We start from the raw sequence: 19,961 nt of genomic DNA, 5'->3' as shown, positions 1-19,961 counted from the left end.
CTCTGTCTACTCACATATCCCACACATCCTAAGCTTACCTACCAGGATGTTACGGGAGACAGTGTCAAAAGCCCTGCTGACATCAAGCTGATGACATGACATCTATTGCTCTCCTCAAGTCTTGTACATTTTCTACACCAGGAAGAAAGCACAGCCCAAAGTTTATTGTATTATCATTTGTCTAGCAAGTGACTGTGATTATTTTTACAGCAAATATTTCTCATGGTCTACAAAACAGCAAATACAACCAGACTGATGCATTCAAACAATGATTTGTTTGTTAGCAGAACAGTCATCTGTAACACTAGCTTGGAGCTGAAACCAGGACATGCACGCTCAGTGCTTTCTGCCTTTCCCCTACATAACCAACCTAACAACACCACACTGTTCTACTAATGTATTTGAAACAACTACATAGAATTTAGAAGTGAAGAGTCACTGAGTTCTACACAAAGAGATAGAATTTAAGAATAAAACTGCATGCATACAAGCTGATTTTCTTATGGCTTAAAAACTATCAAAGGATTTTTCTGCATAACATTTTTATAAAAGGAAGAAAAAGTAAGGTCAGTTGTTCAATGATGCAAAGACATAAATCCCCATCAAAAGCATTTATGAAGCTGGAACAAACTAAAGGACAAAGGTTAGTTAAGGGGATATTCCACTTTTCAATGCCTCTGGCTACAATGCCAGTTTTGGAGGTTAATGTCCACCCCTATCTCCACATCTTTGCTTAGTGCCTCTCTTCCAGGCCAAGGCAAGTGCCCAAAGGGCTGCCCCGTGAACTTTTGTGAAACACAAGTTTTCAGCAGCACAGTCAGCAAACAATAGCTTGTGAAATCAGGAAGAACAAACCCCTTCCAACTAGCTCTGCATCCACAGGTATTGCAACATAAGACCATACTAAATTCCTAGAAAGTTGTCTAGAATATTTGTCAGCTTTGGTATCAGCAATTCAATACTCTTTCCCTAGGAAAAGATTACTTCTCTGAACAAGAATTCCTTCAAGATAAACACCTCCCAAACTTTCTGGGCTGAAGCTCATCCTCAGCCATGCAGATTTTTAATGCTTTCAGTTCAGTTTTTTACTCTTGCTATTTAACAGAATTCTGAAATCTACTGTTTGGACAACACTACAGCTGGGGAACAGAAGAGAAACCAGCAATACTTCATAATTTAAAATATCATCAGCTGCATCCACTTCTGTAGGTTAACTAACTTTTATAATTGAAGAGAAAGCTGATTAACAGTTCTGCAATTACACAACCGGTATTTTTAGGCTCCAATTACATGTCACTTAGGCACATAACTTAACCTATTTAGGTGATTGAAGTTATGCCCAACAATATTTGCATGATCACAGCCAGCACTGGGCCAGGCTTTGAAAGGAAGCTGGGCTTTTTCAGACTGGTTCTAGCCACAAACTAGTTTGCTGGATTGAGCTTACTACACAAAGCTAATTAGACATGCAATTTTAATGATGTGGTACATCAACATGACTGTCTTTGAACTTGGTCACATGGTTGCTGTGCTGAGCTTTATTAAACTCATCAGCAGAACACAGCTTCACTCTCTCCTACCCCAAATGAACTGGTTCAGCTTCTTCAGAAATTTAAACAAGGATGGGAATAGCATGAAAAAGCAAATAAGCACATTAACATCATGAAGGAAGAAAAAAAACAAAACAAAACAAATATTTTGTTTTGTGAGAGCAAATACTTTGTTCTGTTACCAGCAGTGCATCATTTGCCATTATAAATAGCTTGGTGGGAGGGATTCAAACCCACCTTCGTGCAGACTCAGTTCACAAAGAAAGATTGCAGCACAACATACTTCAGAAAAAAATGTTAGATAACTTATACTTGGTAGAGAATATTCAAAAAAGGTCAAGGAAAACATCCTCTCCAAACCATAATTATCCAAGCACTGCTACTCCAGGCCTGCAGCACAATTAGATGAAGTCTGCAACACAGTTTGGTTTATATTTTGATGAGGCTACAGAACCTGATTCGTGCTGGCACAGCTCCATCCATGTCAGCACACAAAACTGTAAGATTTAGGAAACAATCCCAAAGAGAAGGTGAGATGCAGAGTAATCACAAGTTACCAGTGTGATGGCACAGATCAACGCTCAGAACAAGCTTCCACCAACTCTCAGAACAAGCTTCCAGCAAATTCACAGCTGATATCAAGTTTGGGGTGAAACAACCCCATTTTCCTAAGACTCTGCACACTATCCCACCTTATCTCATACCAGTGCTGGCATTTACACAGTGGAGAGCAGATTCAGAAAAACAACTGACAAAGCACCAAGATTTTTCTTCAATTCAGATCTTGGAAACACCTGACTGATTGAACAGAGTGATGCACAAAGGAACGAATGGAATGGTGACAGTTAGGGCTTAGAAGGTTTACACCACAGATGTCCAGCCTTTGGGCTTGCCTGGACCACATTGAGGGAAGAGAAATTAAATTATCTTGGGCTGCATATAAAATACGGTTAATGTATATAACTAACAAAACTTCTTTTTTTTTTTTTTTTAATTAAAAAACGTTACAAGAACAACAGAAACAAAACTAGTGGTACAACTGACCTTGTTTTTGTGAAACTAAGTCTGGTTCAGTGAAGTGGTTGCGATTCTCTGTGAACTCACAAGGCATTTTTCAGAGATTTTTGATGAAATTTTACTCTTCCTGTGCTTCATCTCTGAAAATTGTTGTTCACAAATGTGTGTACCACCAAAAAGTAATGGCATCAATAAGGCATGATTGGGAAGCGATGGATATTCTTCTCTAGTAAGAGGTCTCATAAAAGTCTAGTAGAGACATGATCAATGTCTTCTTTGAGTTGAATATCTGACTGCAATTCCATACATTCCATTCGAAAATTTTCAGATAACGTATTTATATTAACTAACAGAGCCAGAAATGTACCAAAACACCAATCACTTTTCTCAGCAGTCTTGAAACCTATTCTCAAATTCCTTCATCAAAACAGAAAGCAGGACTGCATATTTTTCACTATTCACGAAAGTGCTTTTAGCCAACATATCAAAACACATAAAATTATTTGCCACAACTCGAGCTAGAACTGCACTGCACCCCATGTCCTGACTTCAGCCCAGACAGTGTTAACAGCACACCAATGGTTTGGTTATTGCTGAGTGCTGGGGACATGCCCAGGGCTGTGCCAGGCCACAGGTGGCCCAGAGGTTGTACAGGCCTGGTTTAGACTGACCTGCAACCGCACCTGAGCATTCTAGCAGACCTAGGAGCGGCTACTAAAGATGTTATGGTGTTGAACATCAACCTCACCGCTTACCTGAGATTATTACTCTGTCATACATGTAATCACACCTCAGGTACTCCAGGACAGTCTTGGGAATTAAACTGCCAGTGTAGTGAGGAGTTATTGGAAGATGTGGACTGTTAACTAACACTAGGTCTAAAAGTGCTCTGAGTCTTGATATTTTTAGGCAGTAAATGCTTTTGAAATACAGTTCTCCCAATAAAGCAACTAAAAATTCATTTATAGAGATATAAGCTTAAGTTTTAAAAGACAAGTTTGTCAAGTCTGCATTCCACAAAAATCAATTAACACCTTACAGTATTAAAATTAGGAGGAGGAAAACTTTGCAGGTATCAGGATAAAAACTGTCAAACACAGACATCCAAGACAGTGGACCATAAAGCGAGAATTGTTTCTGTTCATCTCTTAGCTAAGGCAGCAAGAATCAAGAAGACAAGATTAAGAAAATAAGTACCTGTTGGCAGAGAGAGAAGTGGGAACAATGCATGAAACAAAGGCCAGTATAGAGTTGCAGTAACTATTGTGTTAAAACTGACTAAGCTGTAACTGACACTTTCCCAAGGCTTGAAAAATTACAGAGTTATATCATGGTGAAAGCCTCAGCTAGATTAATTTATAGTTGTAAATGCTAAAGTGTTCTTGGAAAAGAATGTATTGGTGCCCAAGAGAAAATATATACAAGCAGTAACTAAGGACCAGGCTGCCACAGCCCCTGAAATAGCTCCCATGTTCTCCAATCCAGAAAGAGGCTGCACACACTCACTCCTGCATTCACATGTGCCACCACATCAAGGGGTTTCTGAACACCCGGAGCTTCCGCAGCCTGCGGCACCAGCGTTGCACCATTAACAGGAACACTCGCAGCTCCAGGGTCTGCAGCTCCAGTGCCTGTCAGGCCACGACAAAGCCTCACATCAGAACAGTCACCCCAACGTACCTAAAGCTCAGCTGCAAAGCACTGCGAAGTCTTAAGTCAGCCTGAGGATAAAGAAAAAAAAGATAGAAAAGAGGAGATGGCAATCCATATGATGGAGGATGCATCAAAGTCACGTATCTGGGAACTCTTCCAGCTGCTGGAAGAGATTAAAAGGAAATTCAATGTCACTCAACAGCTGCAGAGAAGCCAGGAGATGTTTCACCACTTCCAGGGTTAAATTTTGAGAATAGTCAATTCTTCTTCAATTGCCCAAGATGTTTTAATCCAGTTCATGCATTTCAGAAGAAAATATATCCAACTCATTTTAAGACCTGTTAATCCTGCATCTGGGCATTTTCTACACCATTCTTAAAAGGGAGACCACTTCAAAAGAACACAGGCAGCACTGCTGGCTTAGAGGTAACAATGGCACTTGAGGAAAAGCTTCAAAAATGATTTCTCTATTTGCCCCTCTAAACCAAACCTTCCACTGACTATACTTTTTCTGGGTCTGTTATTCTATACTTTAAAGTGTGATTTTGTAATTATTAGCAGTAAGTCCAGACGTTGACAAGATTCACATCGATAATTTTCAGATGTAGGCAAAGTCTATGCACACAGTTACCCACGTTATTTAAAATTATGTATTAAACCATTTGCAAACACGTTGCAAAACACACGATACGAATTGGAATAAAATCAGCATTCCATACTGGACTGCACGTAAATTGGTGTTCTCAACAGACAGGTTGAAAATGAAGTCGCAATAAGGTTGCACAGGTTCCACATCGGCTGTTTCTGAAATAATCTTCAAGTCGGATCATCATGTGAAGACATCGCTTGTCAAATGACACACAAGAAAGAGCCAACTGCATTACTGAATAAAACTGTGACTTTGCAGCTATAGAAATTGAACTAATGTGTGCTAGCACATGTCACCTACCATCCTCCTTCAACTGAAATAAAGCTGGTCTGGGATGCATTAACTCAGCAACCATACTTTTTTGCATTTTTGCAGGGTTCAAACATTTCTGCAAATGCTCCTTCAAGTAAGTTCATACGAGTGAATAGGAAAAAAAATATATTGCTCTTAACATAAAAGTAACCCATAACACTCATCTGACTTCATTAGAACAATTTATTGAAGAAATTCCGTAGGTAATCTTAGTTTAGGAATAAAAAAAGTTTAAAAAATTAAAAACATAATTCATGTTTAAACCACCTCAGTAACGTTATTTTTGTTATTAGTTAAGGGGAAAAAAAAAAATGCATGAGTTGGCTTATAAGTTAAATCAGCTCTAAAACGCTGCCAAGTTGCTATTATACTTGTGTTCTCCTTAGCAATTAAAGGCTACATTTATCTTACAGACTTCCTACAACATCCTCTCATCATAAGCTTTTCTCATGTGTGAACATTCTAGCCCTTTGGCAAGGCAGCTTTGCAAAACTCTCAGCACCACAGTCAGCACCACAGGTATCTTTCTACCTGTATCTCTTATAAGTTTGAAATGCTTTTCCCCCAGTTCTTGAGAAGGAAAAAAAAGGATAACCGAACTGTGTTTACTGCTGAGTTTTCCTCTTGATTTTTTATGTCACTATCCCTTCAGGAGTACACTGCCCACTCATTGGAAAGAACAGATGAGCAAGGAACTTCCTCTGCTTGCCTACAGCAATGACACAATCTGCATCCTCCCTACTTCCGTGCAAGAATTACAGCAGCCGGGGCAAAAAACAGCAAAATAAAACCACAAACTTCAGCTGAGCTGCACCATGGCTCTAGCAAAGCTGGGAATTAAAGCAAGCGGATCACACCCCTGCTTTCACACCCCTGCTTTCACACAGCTTGCCTCCACTTTTACGTGTTACCAAAATATAGGTGTAAAGGAGACTGGAGGGGAAAAAAAAAAAAAAGGGAGGGTGGGGGAGGTTAGATAATTTTCAGGAGAGGTTGAAGATGACATATCGACATGCCACCTTGACCTGTGCATTCTAATTATCTCTTTTGCTAAGTGATCAAGCCCATCTTCCCTTTTAACTTTCATTAGAGGGAAAGAGGGGAAATGACCTTTAATCAAGAGATCAACATTTATTCTGACTTTCTTATTACTTCCTGGTAATCAATGAAGCTATTTAAAAAAGCATGCATTTACTTAAACACATACATTTAAAAAAAAAATAAAAAAAATCAATGCTATTCCAGTTGTCTTCAAATGGAGACAGGTTTAACTGAAGAAACAACCTCAAGATAGAAAATCCAAGTGTCTCCTCTGAAATGTTTGAAATTCACACGCCAGTAAAAAAAGTCAACTTTCAGAATTCTGTAATGAAGAATTACTGTTTATCTTCCTCTACATTTCAATATGTTTAGCAAAAATAAAAAGTATAAAACAAATCCACCTTAACCCAACCAATTATGTTAGCTGGGGGATGCTGCTAAGTAAGTAGGTTTTGCTATTATCCCTCCATCCTTAAATCACTTAAAAGAGCTCAAAAATCTTTCCTAAGTGCAACTGAACAGCACAGTGCAAGTTGTAAGTTCTGTGTAAAAAGATCACATTCCATTAAGACCGCAAAAGAACTCTATTAGGAAATAAAACACAGTAACAGACTGTGGGGAATACAGTGGTAAAGAAGAAACATTTGGAGCCAGTGAAGAAAGCAAGAAACCTCTTCAGAGCTTGTCCCCAGGTCAGTGCTACCTGCCATTCCTTATGGAAATTGTGGATCAGATTCTCATTGGTAAAGGCCATTGCTACTCAGGAGAATCAGGGGGAAAAAGGGACATTATCTTTAATGACCATAAAATTGTCTTATCCAAATACATACAGTGACATTACTCAATAATCTACCTAATGAAAAGCCAGCTGACATGACTTCAACCAGGGAAGCTACAATGCACCAAGTATCTATTTTACTCACTAGTCTAGAGACTCCTGGAATCAGTATTTGTTATATTTACACAATTTTGAACGCTGTGAATACATAAGGAAAAGAGAAAAAGAAAGACAAGAAAGACAAAGCTGCTTATGATAAACCAAACATGAAAATCAAGGGCTGGATCAGTTGACAGTGGTTGAATCTCAGCTTTTTAAGAGAACTATGGAGATTAATTAATAAAAACGCCATTCCAAACAATGACTATCAGAGTTTGATACCTATTAATGCAGAATAGGTTTGATTTTATTGCTATATGCTAATAAAATGACAACTTTTCTAAGAAGACATAGCTTTCCATGTAACATCAAGGACTTCACCTCTCCTGCTGAGCGTCTCCCTGTGAGACAGAATTATTCAGATTAGAAACAAGAAATATGACCTCAAAGGTAAAACTTCGGTTCTGGAAAACACACACGTTATCTTACTGCCTGTTTGCCTTTAAAGAAGTGGAACAAAAAATAGAACCAATGTTACTTCTTTCAGCAAATTAGTATGGTACACAACTACTGAAGCCAAAGTAGACACAGTTAAAGGAAAAGAGATTCCAAAAGAAATAAAAAATCTCTCTCTCAAAAAAAATGGAGATACATTTTTCAGGTTAAGTATATAATATTATTCTCTTGATTTTGCAGTGCACAAGCCACTAAGTCTTTAAAGTCTGGAACATCAAATTTGGGCTTATCTCAGACAAGATGCTGGCATTGTCAGTTTATTAAAAGTGCCACTTACAATTTAATACCACCAGGTATTAAACTCCTAATTAGACTAATTGGGGTCTTTCTGGGAAAGAAAATTCAACTTACTATGCAAAATTCTGTCAAGCATATAAATCACAGACTATAAAAACATCTCCCTTCCCTTCACACACGCTTTTTGACACATCTGCTTAGAGAGTACAGGTGTAAAATGGGCAACGTCAAACCCAACCATGTCAGTATGAGTTATATTGGCTTGGTTAGAAAATACTCAGCTGTCACAATGGTCCAGGAGAAGTAAAATCATTAACAGAATGCATCTCATGAAGGGACATGAAAGAGAAGCAGGCCTCTAGCCTTAGTGCAAAACTTCCAGGAAAGAAAGAAGCACAGCAAGGGGTAAAGATAACCATGAGAAAGGAGAGGGGTTGGGATGCTGAAGTCTATCACACCAGCACACCAAAGCAAGCAGGGAGGAAGCGATAAGACAAAAAGGTGAACATGGCAAGACTAGAGCTACAAAGAACGTCAAGGAACAAGAAAAGCAGAAGTTTAAGATGCAAAAGAGTCCAAGAGGTAATCCGCATGGGGGATGATCTGACAAAATGTTTAAATGTAAGTGAGATATCTGTTAAAGGTTAGGTCACATTCCAAGGTACCTTCAGATGCTTCTATTTGTACAATAAGTATAAGTTACTCTTCCAAGCAGGCTAAAAAAAAAAAAAAAAAAAATCAAAGTAAAATATCAGGAAACAGAAGTAGAAATAGTACAAGAACTGCCTAAATACTTCCACATGCACAAAAGGTTTTTCCCTCCCACTTTAAATAGCAAAGTCAAGAGTGGCATCATACCAGAAGGTATGAGGGATGATACAGCACACACACTCTTAAAAAAAAAAAAAAAAAAAAAAAAAAAAAAAAAAAAGCTCAACTCTCAACAGCCACACTGAGCTGCTCACCCTTCAGAACAAACCCTGATTGAAGGCTGGACACCGTCCAGAAGTTCTTAAAAGCTGCTACAAAGTGATGGAGCAGCAGAAAAACTTTTAGTAAAATAAACCTCCATGGGATGTCCTGTAACAGGTTGTTTATCTGGGCTGACTGAAGAGTAGTTACAAAATATCATGTATTAGGTGATAACCGCCAAGGAAGCATAAAAACACTGCAAATAGGTTACAAAGGATCAGTTTACAAATCTGTCATGGCTAAGACCCATCAGTACGTTTCTAGGTCAAGAGAGCCCCAGCAGAACACCAAAACTAAACTTAAAAAGCCAACACCCCGCAGCTGAAGAGCAGAGCAGGGCTCAGGTGGAAGGCAGCGAGTGCTCCTTTCAAGGACAGAAGGCTGCACTTCCAGCTTCCTTCTGAAAAAGCTTCAGATTTTCAGACTGTAGAAAAGCCTCCATTTCTATGCAGCTGACAGATACGGTCAGACTTGTAAGTGGGAACCCGCATCGTTTTGAGCAATATACTGCAAAATAAAGCACCACTCTATTTAACATCAAACAAAGCATCTGAGAAGTTCCAGCAGTGTCAAAATGCACGGATCTCTCCCCACACCCAGATTCCCACCACGATGCGAGAGCACTCTCCGCATGATGGCTCACTCCAAATTCAGTAAATATCAATTATGAAATGAACTAATAAAGATGAGAATTGAATTTAACTCCAGTGCCAGGAGCAGCACCGGAATTAAAACTGTTTTCTTCGCAGAGGTTCACACATCTCTTTGTAAGGATGCACACTCCCCAGGACACGCGATAACGCTTAAAAAGACTTTAAAAACGAATTGCTAGAAAGACCAAAGAAGAGCCGCCTCCCGGAGAATCGAGCACGTGAACTCTATCACTAAAAGCCATTATGACGGATGGCAGCCGCCCTCCGAGCCCCGCGCAGAGGCCGCGCTTCCGAGCGGCGCAGCCCCGGCGCTAAGTGCAGCAGGGCGGCGCTGCCGGACCCGTGGGCACCGCGCGGAGCGGCTGCGGGAACGGCGGGAGCCTCACCAGCGGCTCGAGACAACGCGGGAGAGCAGGGCCGGGCCGGGCCGCCGGCGGGCGCTGAGGGGGGACGAGGCCGGGTCGCAGTGCCGGCCGTTATCGGCCGGGCCTCCCCTTCCGGCACGGCGCTGACAGCCCGGGATCCCCCGCCCCGCCGCGGAACGAGCACCCCGCCGGAGCGGCCGCGACGGGGACGGGTCCCGCTCCTCCGCCGCCCCCTCACCATTCTCCTCAGAGCCGGGCTGGGTCTCGGCGCCGACTCTGGCTCTCCTCCCGCCGGGCAGCTCCTGCTCGTGGTTCGGCGTCGGCGGTGGCGGGGCCTGTCTCCATCTATTGGGGCTGAGCTCGGCGGCTGCGGAGGGCCGGGTGGGGAGAAGCCGGGCGAGGACGTCGCTCCCGGGGCGGAGGAAAGAGTGGGGCGAGGAGGACGGCGTTAGCTCGGCTCCGCACCGGGACCCAGCGTTGGCGGCGGCCTCGGCCCGGCAGCTCTTTCTCATAATTGTGCGACTCGGCCGGCGGAGAGCCGCGGCGCTGCCGCGTCAGCGCGCACCGCCCCCGAGAGGAGGGAGGGGGGCCGCCCCGCCCTGCCCTGCCCTGCCCGCCGCTTCCCGCCCGCCGCGTGGCTCCTCGCGGCCGCCCTGAGGCGGGGGCGGGATGAGGGCCGAGCTTCGGCCTTCCCGCTCGGGGAAGCTCGGCCGGCGTCCCGCAGCGCCCTAACATGTTAAATGGCCGTCAGGGACCCCGCGTGGGCCGGCCCTTCCGTCCCCTCACCCTGAGAGCTCGACACCTTTTTGATCCTTTTTTAGTGCAAACACGTGAGCTTTAGAGACCATCTGTAAAACTTCAAATTGACAAACACATTTTTAAGCTCAGTACAAGCAAAATCAGAGCGGGCTGCATCCATTCTACCGCTACCGCAGCTCACACGGGATCCAGACTGACCGTGACCAGCCCTGGATCAACGCTGCTAAGCAATAAGTCTTGTGCTTCAACTCCCACTTCATCACTCATCTTTTACATCCAGCTGTGTACTAAAGCAAACCAACTATCAGAATTTCTAAACGAAGGCAAGTGATTATTTGAATTTGGTTCAAATTACTTGTGTAGGCTAAATATGGAAAATAAAGATTTCCAAGAAAAAAATATCTCCCCTGAACTAGATGTCCAACATCACTGTTATACTGCTAACTTCTATTTAAGGCACTTACAGTTAATTCCCTGTTTCCTCTGCAAACACAACATGGTTCAAAACAGAGTTAAATCTGGCTCAAAGGCCCTGGCACCGTTTGTAAGATACCACAGTCTTACAAGAGTGTTCATTTCATATGGTTCAAATTCATTTTAAGTATCATGGCACGTGGATGTTGCTCATCAGGCCTTACCATTTGTCTGCCCTGTTCTGAGTTTGTGCTGCATCTGCCACTGGCAGCCTGAGGTTCAGCACACTGCAGATTTGCTACATCAACTCCAATGATTAGAATGAGATCATTAAATCAAGCATTAATAAAAGCAGCAGAATTGGCAGCTAGATGCCAACCATTGTCACCTTGACGTGCAGCCTACTGGATGGATGCACCACATTCCCAACAATGCAATTCAGCACCAACAATGAAGCAACTCCAAGAGAAAGACTGAAACATACACACATGAAACTAACATTTCAACCTGACGTTAACTGAGTACTACACAAGTTTTAATATACAATAGAATTAAACTAAACTGAAGATATTAAGAGACAAAGTGTCCTTGCATTAACAGCAGTGTAACAGGGCAGAGTTGAGCAGTAAACTTGGGCAGAAACACCCATTTGCCATAGACAATAGGTGCAAATCTGATAAAATCCATACAACCCTGGGGCATTCAGCTCCACCTTACTGTGTTGCTGCAAGGGACTTCCTAATGTTTGCTTTCAGCTAACTTTAGTGGAATTTGTGGTATCTTACACAGGTATGAAAATAAGGCTCCTAGGATCAAGCGTTTCCAGAGGACAGACAATTTAGGACACTTCAATTAGTTCTGAGTACATTTCACAACAAATAAGTTAAATTTTCTTACTGTAGAAGAAAACCTAAGCCTGCAAACCTAAGCCTACAGCCACTTGCGCCTGCCCAGATTTCCTTGTGCCGGTGCTCTCTCTTGGCTTAGTGAGCAGGAACAGAAGGAGCAGTGGAAGTCCAAGATTTGCTGGAGATTGTTCAAGAATTTTCCAGAAGGAAAGCAGAGAGAGTGGGGGATTTCTGAATTCTTCAGATAACAATATAAAGTACTTCTATCAATGCACCACAATCCAGCCTCCTCCATTCATCATTTTTCCTAGTTAATTAATCAAGCCTCTTCACATCTCAAGTGAAGTTTATGAGCAAGTTCTTAAATGACTAGGACCTTCCTTTCATCTCACAGCAATATTTGGACTAACTTGCTTCTCACACGCTTAACATTTGTAAATTCAAGAGCTAAAAGGATCAAGGGAACTCAGAAGAAGTAGCTGGAGGCCAGCCTGGACACGATGGGAGACTTTTCTCTATTGTTTTAGGAGAATGTGCTTCAGGTGAGGAATTTTCCACGCCCTTTTTCCTGTTGATCCCTGCAAAACCGTAAAAAGATTGACATCAAATTGTTTGAGAGTTAAACTGTTTGTGATAAGCTCAGATGGAGAGACAGCACATTGTTTCACTGGAACAGCCTGTGAAGAAAACACAGGGAAAATGAGTCATCAACATCCTCTCTGCCTCATTCTGTCTGGGGGGGGAGGAGGTCAGCCTTCAGAAAGAGCATTGTGAAAAGGGGCAGGACATAGCACCACAGTGAAATAAATCCCCATGACCTGGAACTGATGGCACATACCATAAGGAAGTCACCTTATGTCCTCTTATTACATTGTTCATTCATACTAAAATGACATGATTAGACCCTAGCAGTGTTAGTCATCCAAAAAGAGTGAATTATGATACGCTCAAATATTAAATCTTGTTCCCATCACTGAACTTCAATATTAGAGGACTGAGCAGCAAAACAGATACTTGATAAATAATCATAGAATCGACTGGGTTGAAAAGGATCTCAATTATTACCCAGTTTTAACCCTCCCACCACAGACCAGGCTGCCTAGAGCCTCATTCATCCTACTTGTTTTACCTTCCAACCACACCGACAGTCAGCTCAAAATTCCTCTAACATCTCTTCCAAATGAATAACTGTCAGCTGTGAATTAGAACAATAAAAGCATTATTTAAAATTAATTGTATTCGAAGACCTTTACCTGAAGCAAGTTTCTGTTATCTAAAATAGAATATAACTGCTTTAAACAGAACTCTTTTGCTATGTGGTTCCTGTATCTCATTTTTATATCTCAAAGCAAAGTATTAATCTGTCACTAGCACTTTATATTGGGTAATTATTTGTTATGTAATCATCACCAGAACCAGTAAAATTTGCAATGACAAACCTAATAAGTTTGACATTGAATTAAACCAGCTGTAACTTGATCTTACCACAGTAAGTGCTCAAGGATAAAGATACCACTTTAAGGAAACCCTTATCTCACTACTGCAAATCTAGTAGCCATGAAGAAGCTGTTTGACTGTTCACCCACTCCCATGCAGATGAGCTATTGAGTCATACACAGAAAGAAAAAAATTCATTCCTTTCTACGAGAAATGATATGAGTAACCCTTAAATAAAATTAATTGGTTTTGACTCTTTTTGACTCCATTATGAAGTTTCCCAGGGATGAGATCTATTACTCTGCAGCTGCTCTTTTAAATAAGTTCTCAAAATGTGTGTTAGAATTCATGTAGTTAAATCAGATGCAAATGCCAACTGATAGGGATATCTAGTTAATATCCTACCTGACGTCAAACAGATTCTCTGTGGCAACATTTTTTGCCCTCCTACTGATGTCACCGATGGCAGAAAAGAGAGATTATCGATTCACTTTTCTTTTAAAAGCGAATTGCCCAAACCCAAAATTCGCCCAAAAAAAGTGTATGATGACACAAGATAAGGGGACTTCACAAGTCCTCCCTATTATTTGCAAAGGGGTTTTCTAATGCCAGACTTACTGACATTTCTGTGGAAACATTTTGTCCGCTTTCTTTCAGATAATGCACCAAGTAACACTGCCAACACTGAACTTTTCAAGGACTCAAAAGTGTTATTTCAAAAGAAGGTAAGGGAGAAATAGTTTACTGCTGTGAACTACAAAACTTAGCAAATATAACAAAAGGAGGCCTGTTTTTGTTGAAGACAGGGAAAATAAAACTCAAGAAATGTGCACCTGCTCAGTTTTAAAATGGTTCGGAAATGGTTATCACTTTGTTTGTATGTTACACTCCAGAGTTACACATCATCTTTTCAAGAGGTCCCAAAGGGTTAGTCATCTTTTTGTAGTGTACCAATGTTCTTAAAACTTTGCATTTTAAAGATAAGTACTTGAACAGTGTGTTAGCTTTCACATCTGAGAAGATATTCCCTCAAAAGAACAAGTACTTCGCCTTTAACATTCAAGAAGTAAGTCAGAAAATCTACAGAAATTTCAAAATATATCAGGAAAAAATGAGTACATAAAATTAACTTAATAAAAAGACATAAAACAAATTATCCCCTTTAACAACTGATTTAGACTCCAATATCCCAAGCAGCGCATGTATGATTTAGCTCAGTGACAGAACTGATCATGTATTAAAATTGGTAAAGCAGCACTGAGTTCTGTGCAAATGGAGTAATTACAAAAAGGAGCACGGACATAGAGTATCTTTTGAGAATAAAAAGTGCTGATGTGCTATTACCCAAAGGCCAGCTGTGCAGTTCAGCTACCATTTTAAGAGGAGAACCATCACAAAGGCATGAGGGTGTTTTTCATGTATTTAGTGTGCTATCTTAGTGCTAGAGCATTATTTCACTTACAAAGTCAGCCATCTACTTTGCAACACGCATGCAAGCAAAGCTGTCTGAGGCTATTTAGTTTTTCAGTGCTCACTGATTTTTCTGGGACAGGCAGATTATTTACAACACCAGGAAAGGACTGTAGAGTGGGTTTTCTGATGGCAACGCAAAGTGCCCCATGACCTAACACTCCAAGCTCGGAGTGCAGAACCAGTAACTCAAGTTCAGCTATGTGGTATGGCTTGTCACATCCAAATTAGGCAAATGAGGGTGTGGGTTATCCAGTTTAGAAATCAGCATTAAAGATATTCCAAGAGAAGGAAGGGATCTTGAAGCTGATGAACGAATTAAGGTTGAGCACACACAGTAGTTCTGAGCAAGCAGTTTTTCGTTATACAAGTTCCAGAAGTATACAGAAAGATACATTTCCTAACCTATCATCTGAAGTATAATATAAGCAAGCCCTGTATTTGGGAATATGATATATTACTTATTGCTCAGAATACACAGTTTAACAAACACAGGCCAAAGTCTTGCACAAAACAGCCAAGGGTGTGCCTCTGAATGTCTCTACTTACATGTGTAAAATCAGTAGCTGCCAGGAGCAGTACAGGGACAATTGCACTATAATGACTGACCCTTTGCAAAATTTCATCAGTGCCTGACTTAAAAAAAAAAAAAAAGAAAAAAAAAAAAACGGAAAAAAAACGGAAAAAAAACCCTAAAGCAACTTCGTCAGTTTTGCTCCTTCGGAACTTTATCTCCCTATATCTTCTACAGGATTTGCTAAACTTTTCTATGAAAATTGTTTCCGCAGCAATCTTCAGACAAGTTCTTGTTTTAACTTGCTAGCAGCTAAGCTGGTGCATGGTGGACATGTAGTGCACAGAGATTCTGCACTTCCACTTCCTGCACAACTGAAGCATCTCCTTCTACACCTCCACTATCCAGACTCGCCAGGCCCAACACAAGACTAGTATTAATCATCCATCTTTGAACTCATATTTGACAGTGATCCTCTTGTGGTGCCAAAAGCAGACTTCAGAGTTCAGAGTTGCTTAACACACTTCCAACACCCCGAGCTTATATCCTTATTCTACAAAATCCATATATGCAGGTCTGTTTAAAAGTTAGGTGGGCTCCCTTCAGCAGTTCTATAAACATGTCATAAAACTTTCTACTGTTTTTAAGCAAGCCCCATTTGACATGTCAAAGAACGTTAGAAAATCACAAGTACTACAAGCTAAGGACTCAAAGTATAGCTGATTTTAAGAAAAATACTTATTTTAAGGATATTTAAATATGACTGGCTGAATTTCTTCCTGTTGTATTGCCACCAACATAGATTCAAGAACCGATTTTTCAAGACCTGCTTTTCCTCCCACTTCAGTTCAATAAAAACTGTTTTCAGCTCTTGTAGCAGCTGTTAGAATTTACTGCCCCTAAACTTAGCCCTTCTGTAGGTAGCTCATGAAGATCTTATTCACCCACTTCACTCCCATCTGTAAAAAGGAATTCTGCAGGTAGAGTTCCTGAAATGTGGAAGAATCCAAACACATTTTTTTAATTGCGTTAAATCACACAAAGAACAATGGAGAACTTCTCCATACCAAGCAAGAGAATTATCAGTGAATTCTGCAGATATTTAAACCAGTTTCCACTCTTCCATCAAGCAATGTCTTAACACATAAACAGGAAACTGAAGTAAATCTCAGCTTGCACCTATCTACTTTGCAAAGCAGGAATCATCAACTGTCTGTAGTAACATGTACATATGTTTTACAGTGTGTAAGTTGGCTCCCATAAAATATAATAAATATAAATTGATCTATTTTTCAAGTTGCTTAATTCAGCCAAACTTTTAGCCTGTTTCTCTAGAGCAGAACTAACTTCTGTGCTCTTGTCTGCAGAGGCTTGCTGTCCCATTTGTTAGAAGTACAAATAGGCATGCATTTCCTTTTTTTCCCCATTGTTATTAGAGTTTAAATTCATTGCTAACACTTATTTTTAAAATCAGCTATCAGAGAAAATTGCCCGTTTCTAATATACAAATACCCCAATTTTCTTGAAGCCATGATGAGAATACAGCACAAAGCTCGATATTGGATTTGAGATACTGTTGAACTTTTAAGTGTACCAATACCTGCTGTATTTCCTTGTATTCTTGGGTATTACAATACAGAAGTTGATATATTCTGTAATCTCTCCACAGAAGTCCTGGAGCCAGCATAAGTGCACTTCAGCTTCTGAAGTCTAAAACTGTAGAAAGCTTCATTTTTTGTTTTTCAAATCTAAGTCAAGCTATTGCACCAATGTTAATGCAACCTTGGGAGTCAGTGGGACAAGAACACATAAGGATGTACAGAAAAGAAGCTATTGTTTTAAACTACTGTTACAGGGTGAAATAAGCTGGTGTGCATGACTGCTGCATTTGTTTTAAGAGAGTCCAAAAGGTTAAGCTTCCTCACAAACACTAGGCTCCACGCTGGAACAGAGGCACATGTTATTATCCAAAGCAAAGTAACATGCAAAAACACTTCAAAATATGCTGCTATTGCCTGAATAGAAAAGGGAAGGAAAGAAAGGAGATAAGTACGTGCATGAGCAAGGAGGGGGAACAGTTAAACCAGGGAGCAGAATACCTGTGAATACACTCCTAAGAAAAAGCTGAAAGGGAGCTCTTTGATCTAAATGCAGTCTTGATTAAAAGGTCTTTCAGCTGCAAGTAGAAGACTGTTCTCAGCTATTTGATGCCCTCTGTGCTCAGGGAACAGGATCTTGCATTCTTTATAAATAAGAGGAATTCCAGAGATACCTGTGTCTCCATCATCAACCTCTCACAAGAATGCAACACCTTGAACTTTGATCAGTCACTTCTGACAAAAATAAAGTAGAAGTACTTTATCATCTATTTGAAAATAAAACAGCATTCTAATTTCTGAAAGTATTACAAATCCAAAGACAACCTTAAAATACACTTAACTCGAAGACTTTTAAGAAGTTAAAAAGTTGAAAGTGAAACTCAAGTTGCAATGATAAAATTTGACTATTTCTACAAAGTGAAAAATAACTAGTCACAGATAATGCATATTAGAAAATAAGAAGAAAAATAGCTTACTAAGCCAGTGTGGAAGGTTCCTCTATGGATCACCTGACTCACTTGCTGTGCTCAGAGCTACCAGGCCTGCATCCAGACTCCTCAACCTCTCTGGTGTTTGTTGATGTTTGACCAACCTCACAGTGAAAAAAAGGTTTTATGATTTTACTATGGAATTTTATCTGTGTGTGTGCCCATCGCTTCTTGTCCTGTTACTGGACACCACTTAGAACTGTCAAAACAGGTGAATACCTATTAACTAGTAATAATAACTCACTTTCTTAAAAGAAAATGTACACTTCCTGCTTGCAATTTTGAAGCCTACAGAAATTGTGGTTTTACAGAAATGTCAAACACATCAATCGTAACAGCAGAATACATCAGAAACAGGACAAAAAGAATTTGCTTACTGCATTTACATCTTCTTTCTAACTACTCTATCTTAAAAAAAAAAAAAATTATAAGGGGAAAAAAAATAATAACTGAAGGTTGGTTTTAGTCCTTCATTCCTATTCACAAAGCCAAACATTTGGACAGGTACAACAGAACGCATCAATAGGTTTTCACATGATAAGATGTAAAAAAGCAGTATATATTTCAGCACTTAAATGACATCTATATACTCTGCTGGCAAGCAGAATACTCCCAGAACAGGCAGGGCTGACTAAGGTTGGGCAACAAGATCCAATAGGCTAAAATTCATATTTAAAAAAAAAAAAGTCACCTATGACTTGGGTTGATGCGCAAGTAGGTGAAATTCTAGTCAAAGATATCTCAATATAATTTAATTTCACTTCCCATGTAATTTGTTTTCATAACTCCTAGAATCTGAGCCAACACATACACAAAGTGTGCAAGTGCAGGACTTCACACAGCAGTTGAGATTGAATTCCACAACAGGAAGGACAATTAGAGCTAGAAGCTGTTTTTTCTTTAGAGTAGCTTATGTTGTGGCTGACCTTTTGAAACAGGCAAGCCGTTCAAGGATTTACCTACATATTCACATTATTCTAAACAAAAAATAACAGTAATATGAACTGCAACAATTACTCTAGCATTTAGCTCTCATTCCTGACCTACATGATCTGTGCTCGGGAGTTATTCTCAAATTACTCACACGTAAATAAACTCTTCAGAAGTCTAAGTTTCCTCTTCCCTAACTTAGTGAACACTTCAGTCATCTCGCAGTTCAAGCTCTAGTGGAAAAAAAAAAAAAAAGTTACGGAAGAACAAGTTAAGATGCTGTTAATCATGACTGAAATACAACAGCTGAGTTTCTCCTCCACCCTGCAGACTTGGTTGAGTGGGAAGAGAGATTTCCTGCACAACTTAAGCAAGACAGTTTCCAATGCCAAATGAATGTACCACAAGGCAACCACCCCTCTCTTTGACTTTAAAGGAAGATAATGCCTGGGAGAGTTTTCTCCTATTTAAATGCTCAACTACTGTGAATCAATGTTACCAGAGGTTCCAACACATGAGCAGAAGAGGGTGAAATATTTAAAAATCCATTCAACTTTTAATACAAATAGAATCACAGAGTTCTAAGGATGTCTCAAGGATCACATATCAGACATATTCATGTTCAGTGATTTCTTACCCAGCCTGGTATTCAATACTGAAGCTTGGCTTTTTCTTGGCCTTCACATTTCGGACTAAGTGCAATCCACTCAATGACACTTTTCCATCCAGCATTGTTTCCTAGGCTGCTTGCAAATAAGCTTGTTACCACTAAGAAGCTTGCACGTGTTAAATTTTTAACTCACCACTGTCTGTCAGGTATACTTTCACAGAGCCACATGATTAACAGCTGTGCAACAAGCATTTACTGAGTTAGCCCGGTAAAACTGATGTTTAACTTCCAGACATCAGTACTCAGCTTCTATCCAGACCAACCTCAGAATGAAGAAAAAAGGAGGAAGAATGAAAGAAAAGGGAGGAAAAAAAAAAAAAAAAAAAAAAAAAGGCAAGCCAGCAGATAGGTATTTACAAATAGAATCATAACTTCCATACCTAAGGCAGGATGGATAAGAACTGCATCTACACTGCTTATGGGGATAATAAAATGCATTTTAATTCACTTGGTATGACGAAATGTAACTATTTTCCCATTTTTTTCACAA

At 40.2% G+C, this 19,961-nt stretch overlaps 1 protein-coding gene across 1 annotated transcript in view; it reads right to left on the bottom strand.

Annotated features, from left to right (window-relative positions):
• TRPM7 (transient receptor potential cation channel subfamily M member 7) overlaps window positions 1-10,577 on the bottom strand; it is a 54,816-nt gene extending 44,239 nt beyond the window's left edge. The window contains exons 1-2 of the mRNA XM_085234197.1: window positions 10,331-10,577; window positions 10,081-10,250 (exon numbers count right to left, since the gene is read on the bottom strand). Of these exons, the coding sequence (XP_085090323.1) occupies window positions 10,081-10,250; window positions 10,331-10,577 (417 nt within the window). The remainder of the gene's footprint in view (window positions 1-10,080; window positions 10,251-10,330) is intronic.
• Between the last annotated feature and the right edge of the window lie 9,384 nt (window positions 10,578-19,961).

The sequence above is a fragment of the Meleagris gallopavo genome, chromosome 12, assembly GCF_905368555.1.
Source record: "Meleagris gallopavo chromosome 12, MGAL_WU_HG_1.1, whole genome shotgun sequence".
NCBI classification, from domain to species: domain Eukaryota; kingdom Metazoa; phylum Chordata; class Aves; order Galliformes; family Phasianidae; genus Meleagris; species Meleagris gallopavo.
Note: the sequence above shows the minus strand (reverse complement) of the source record. Positions and strands in the feature narration are given on the sequence as shown.